This window comes from Belonocnema kinseyi, chromosome 9 (assembly GCF_010883055.1).
Source record: "Belonocnema kinseyi isolate 2016_QV_RU_SX_M_011 chromosome 9, B_treatae_v1, whole genome shotgun sequence".
Taxonomy (NCBI): domain Eukaryota; kingdom Metazoa; phylum Arthropoda; class Insecta; order Hymenoptera; family Cynipidae; genus Belonocnema; species Belonocnema kinseyi.
In genome coordinates, this window is record NC_046665.1 from 132,910,359 (window position 1) to 132,914,854 (window position 4,496).

General features: G+C 26.6%; 1 protein-coding gene across 7 annotated transcripts in view; it reads left to right on the top strand.

The window, feature by feature from the left end:
• LOC117179861 overlaps positions 1-4,496 on the top strand; it is an 86,691-nt gene that overhangs the window by 18,211 nt on the left and 63,984 nt on the right. For all 7 annotated transcript variants that reach the window (XM_033372021.1, XM_033372020.1, XM_033372022.1 and 4 more), the window contains one exon: positions 1,208-1,396. In XM_033372021.1, the coding sequence (XP_033227912.1) occupies positions 1,208-1,396 (189 nt within the window). The remainder of the gene's footprint in view (positions 1-1,207; positions 1,397-4,496) is intronic.

Consider the following 4,496-nt stretch of genomic DNA (forward strand, 5'->3'; position numbering starts at 1 on the left):
CATTCGTGGAAATTTAGTCATGCTTTTGATTTTGCTAATATTAAAATCTTGGCCAGAGAAAATAATACTTTTAAAAGACGTATCATTGAATCAATTTTTATTGATAAATATATCAACACTTCAATAAATTTATAAACTGAAATATCGAATATAAACCAAATTTATCAAAGCATTATGCATTAACCCCCCACCCCTCATTTTAAATTCTTCTAATTTAAATCAACTTAATTTATTCAATCTTATATTCTGAAGCTTTGGCGCGCCTTTTCATCAGAGGTTTATTAATATTTGTCACCTTCGTAATTAAGACTTTTCATAACAGTTAGTCTTGTATCGTCCGTCTGTAAACATCGTTCCAATTATGTGACATTTTTCATAAATTTTGGAGCCTCTCCAATATTTTAGAGGCTTCAATCAAAAATTTTTTTGTTTATTTTTTGACTCAGGTATGTTTTAATATAATAACTTTTTAAAAATTTTTTTTGTTAAAACCGATATCCTTTTTACGACACTAATTATTAGAACGCTTACGCTCATACAATTTGTTATTAAATTATAAATTTTTATATCGACTCTTGATAAAGACCCGCAGTGTTGGTCGAAACGTTGAGGATTTTTTTAAAAGAAATAAATATGTTTTTCACATGTTATTTCGGATGCTTTTATTTTGATTTTATCATTGACCGTAAGACCGAACATTTCTTCATTAAATTATAGTTAACCATATTACATCAACACTTGTCTTAAATTTCATTAGCCGAATTTTGAATGATTTAATTTTCTTCTTTTGTATTATAATCCTCCGTGTTACATCATCTGGGGTCTTAAATTTCATCAGACTAATTTTGAATTCCTTATGTTTCTTCTTTTTATTATAATTTCCCATGATACATCACTTCTTGTCTTAAATATCATCAGTCTAATTTTGAGTTATTTAAGTTTATTCTTTTTATCATGATCTCCCATGAGAAATAAAACCCTTTTCTTAAATCTCATTATCCTAATTGTGAATCAGTTAAGCTTCTTCTTTCAAGAGATACCAATTTTATTCCGTAAACCTAATTTCCTTGTATAAGAAACGATAAATGGAAGCTAGATGTGGAGTCTGTTCTGAATAAGTTGTTCTCGTAAAAGGAAGGACCTAATGGTGATTCGCCTTGACGTTGTTAGATATCCGACATTAATTTAATCTCGTTTCGCTCATTAGGTTGAGATTAAGACGAAGTCATCGAGGAGTAGGAGAAAGCAGCCAAAGCAGCAGCAGCAGCAAATACCGGAAGTGAGTGCTGATGCGGAGTCTCAGGAAGACAAGCAAGAATTCCCAAGCGAGATTGATCGGGCGGAAGAGCTATCGATATTCACTGAAACCATCAGCATGTCTACGAAGGATCTTCCGGTAGTAAAACATTATCAATTACCTGGCTGGCTTTACGCCCTTTCAAATTGTTATTTCTATTTGCAGCATGCAACATGCAATGCAATCTTGCAAAACAGACTGTTCTTTCTCTCTACCATTTTACGACTTATTGTCAGTAATAATCTCAGAACTCGGGATGATAAAATACTCGTGATATGAAAATATCATTTTCCGCTCCACTCTCCTACTTTCGATTGTAATTAGTATCTTTCTATTTTTTTATCTTTATATTTTCATGTCTTTTTATTTTTCACTTTTGAGCAATTAAAAACAAAATAGATTGTTATTAGAAATTTGGTATTAAGTTTGTTCATAATCGTTAAGGTAACGTAAATTGAAAATAATTAAATTGTTTTTTAAATTCTTAGCACTCAATGGTGGCCTCATCCGTGAATTTAATGAAATCTGTAAAAATTAAATAATTTTTTGTCGGGATGCAATTTACAATTATAAGTGTTATTCTTTGGTTAATATCACAGTTGCAAAATTGTCGAAGATTTAATTATTAATGATTAAAATTATATAAAAATTAATGTGGCAGTAAAATATTTTTCTAAAATCATACTGCAATGAAAATATAAGAATTTTGGAAACTGTATTTAAGTTTGGGTTTTTTGGTATTTAATTATAATATTTTCAAATCTGTAAAGTTGCTACAAGTCAGGGAATTCTGGAAAGTTAGAAAAAGTCCGGGAATTTAAAACTTGAATTCATTTTCTTTTAAATTGAAGGTTCATATTTTTTAGTTGAAACTTCATGTATTTTTTTGAAAAATATAAAATGCATCTTTTTAGTTAAAATGTCAACTAATTGGCTAAAAATGCGTTTTAAAAAATTTTTAATTAATTTTGTTTTAAACTGAAAACGTAACTGTTCCATTTTTGTTGCAAAATATATCTTTTTTGGTTAAAAATTCATTCATATTATTGTTTAAAACTCTTCTTTTCGAGTAAAAAATAAATTACTTTGGTCGAAAATTCAACTGTTTAATTAAAAATTCTTTTTTTTTTGGTGGAAGTATCATATTTTTCAGTTGAAAGTTTCTGTATTTTATGGAAAAGTATAAAATATATATTTTTGGTTAAAAATTTGACTAATTGGTTAAAATACGTTTTTTTGTTGAAAATGAATTTTCTTTGTAACTGAAAATGTAACTATTGCCTTTTTACTAGAAAGTGTATTTTTAAAAAATTGCTTTTGTTTAAAACTCGTATTCTTGAGTTAAAAAATTCATTATTCTGGTCGAAAACTCGACTGTTTGGTTAAAAATTATTTTTTTTCTTTTTGTTTGAAGATTCATATTTTTATTTGAAACTTCATATATTTTATGCAAAAGTGTAAATTACATCTTTTTGGTTAAAAATTTAACTAATTGTTTAAAATAAGTTTTTTCGTTAAAAATTAATTTTCTTTGTAACTGAAAATGTAACTATTCCCTTTTTGCTAGAAAGTGTATTTTTTTTAGTTGAAAATTAATTTCTGTTGTTTAAAACTCGTCTTCTTGAGTTAAAAAATTCGTAATTCTTGTCGAAAACTCGACTGTTTGGTTATAATTTATTTTTTTCTGTTTGTTTGGAAATTCATATTTTTAGTTGAAATTTAATGTATTTAATTGAAAAGTAAAAAACTCATCTTTTCGGTTAAACATTCAACAATGTAGTTAAAAATTTTAATGAAAAGTATCAAATTAATCTTTTTGGTTAAAAATACAACTATTTGGTTAATTATTGAGAGGTAGAAAATTGATCTTTTTAGTTGAAAAATAAACTATTTAGTTAATAATGTTAATTTTTTGGATTGAAAATTAGTTTTTCTTTCGGGCGAATAGTATTTTTTTTTAAACAAAAATATAAACGTTCCATTTTTAGTCGAAAATTGATCTTTTCTAATTGAAGATAAAATTTTTTTACTTGTCTTTTTGGGTTTCTTTTTTGTGAATTAAACTCTTTCAGATTTTAAATAAAAATATCAACTTTTCGTTGAGATTTTTTTTTCGGTTGAAGATCCATCTTCTTGGTTACAAATTTTAATATTTTTTTTAGCATTATTTTTCTTACTGCAAATTAATTTTTAAATTAAAAATGCAATTATTCCACTTTTTCCCACAAATTGGCCTTTTTATCTGAAAATTCATTTATTTGATTGAAAACTCGTCTTCTTTGGTTACAAAATTCAATTATTTAGATAGAAAATTAATATTTTTGGGTTAGAAGCTTAACTTTCTTGTCGAAAATTCGCTTTTTGTTTACCTCGAAAAATTGATATTTTTTTCTTTGTCGAATGAGAAATCTGTCTTGGTGTAAATTTCAATACTTTTTGTAAAAATTATTTTTTTTTGTTTGAAAATTATTCTGCTTTGGTTAATGATTTAACTAATCTGTTGAAAATATGTATTTTCTCGTTTAATTCAACCGTTCTGGATTAAAAATTAAAGCGTTTTTTTGTGGAAATATCAGCTATTACACTCTTATGCTGATAATTATTTTTTGTTGTTATTAAAAATTCATCTTTTTGGTTGAAAATTAAACTACTAAGTGGAAAATTCCTTTTTTGGGTTACAAATTAATTGTCTCAACTGAAAATTTAATTATTATCACTAAAGTGATTTTTTAAATAAAAAAAGTGACTAAAAAGGTGTTCGAGAGAAAAATCAGTAAAACTAATATTTTTTAAAAATGTTTGTTAAATATAATAAAAATATTTAAAGTACAGTGTCGGATAATGTCACATGCAATGAGCCTCATTTTGTCAATGCGAAAAATAATCTGCTATTTAAAAATAATTTCATGTAAATTTAAAACAATTGCGACATTTGTTGACGGCCGAAAAAGTACTGCTAAAGGTTGTGTTGAATTATAACAATGCAACCTATTTTTTCCGATATTGAATTATCTCAAGCGTGAAAATGCGCAGTTATGAACTGCGCACTCTTCGATTCTCGATCGCGTTCCAAGCGGACAAAGCATGTTGGTTGTGGTTATGGGCGGCAATGTACTGAAAAACGATGTGTCGAATTAAAACTATGCAGTAAACATATTTTTTTCGATACTGAATTATCTCAAGCGTGAAAATGCGCAGT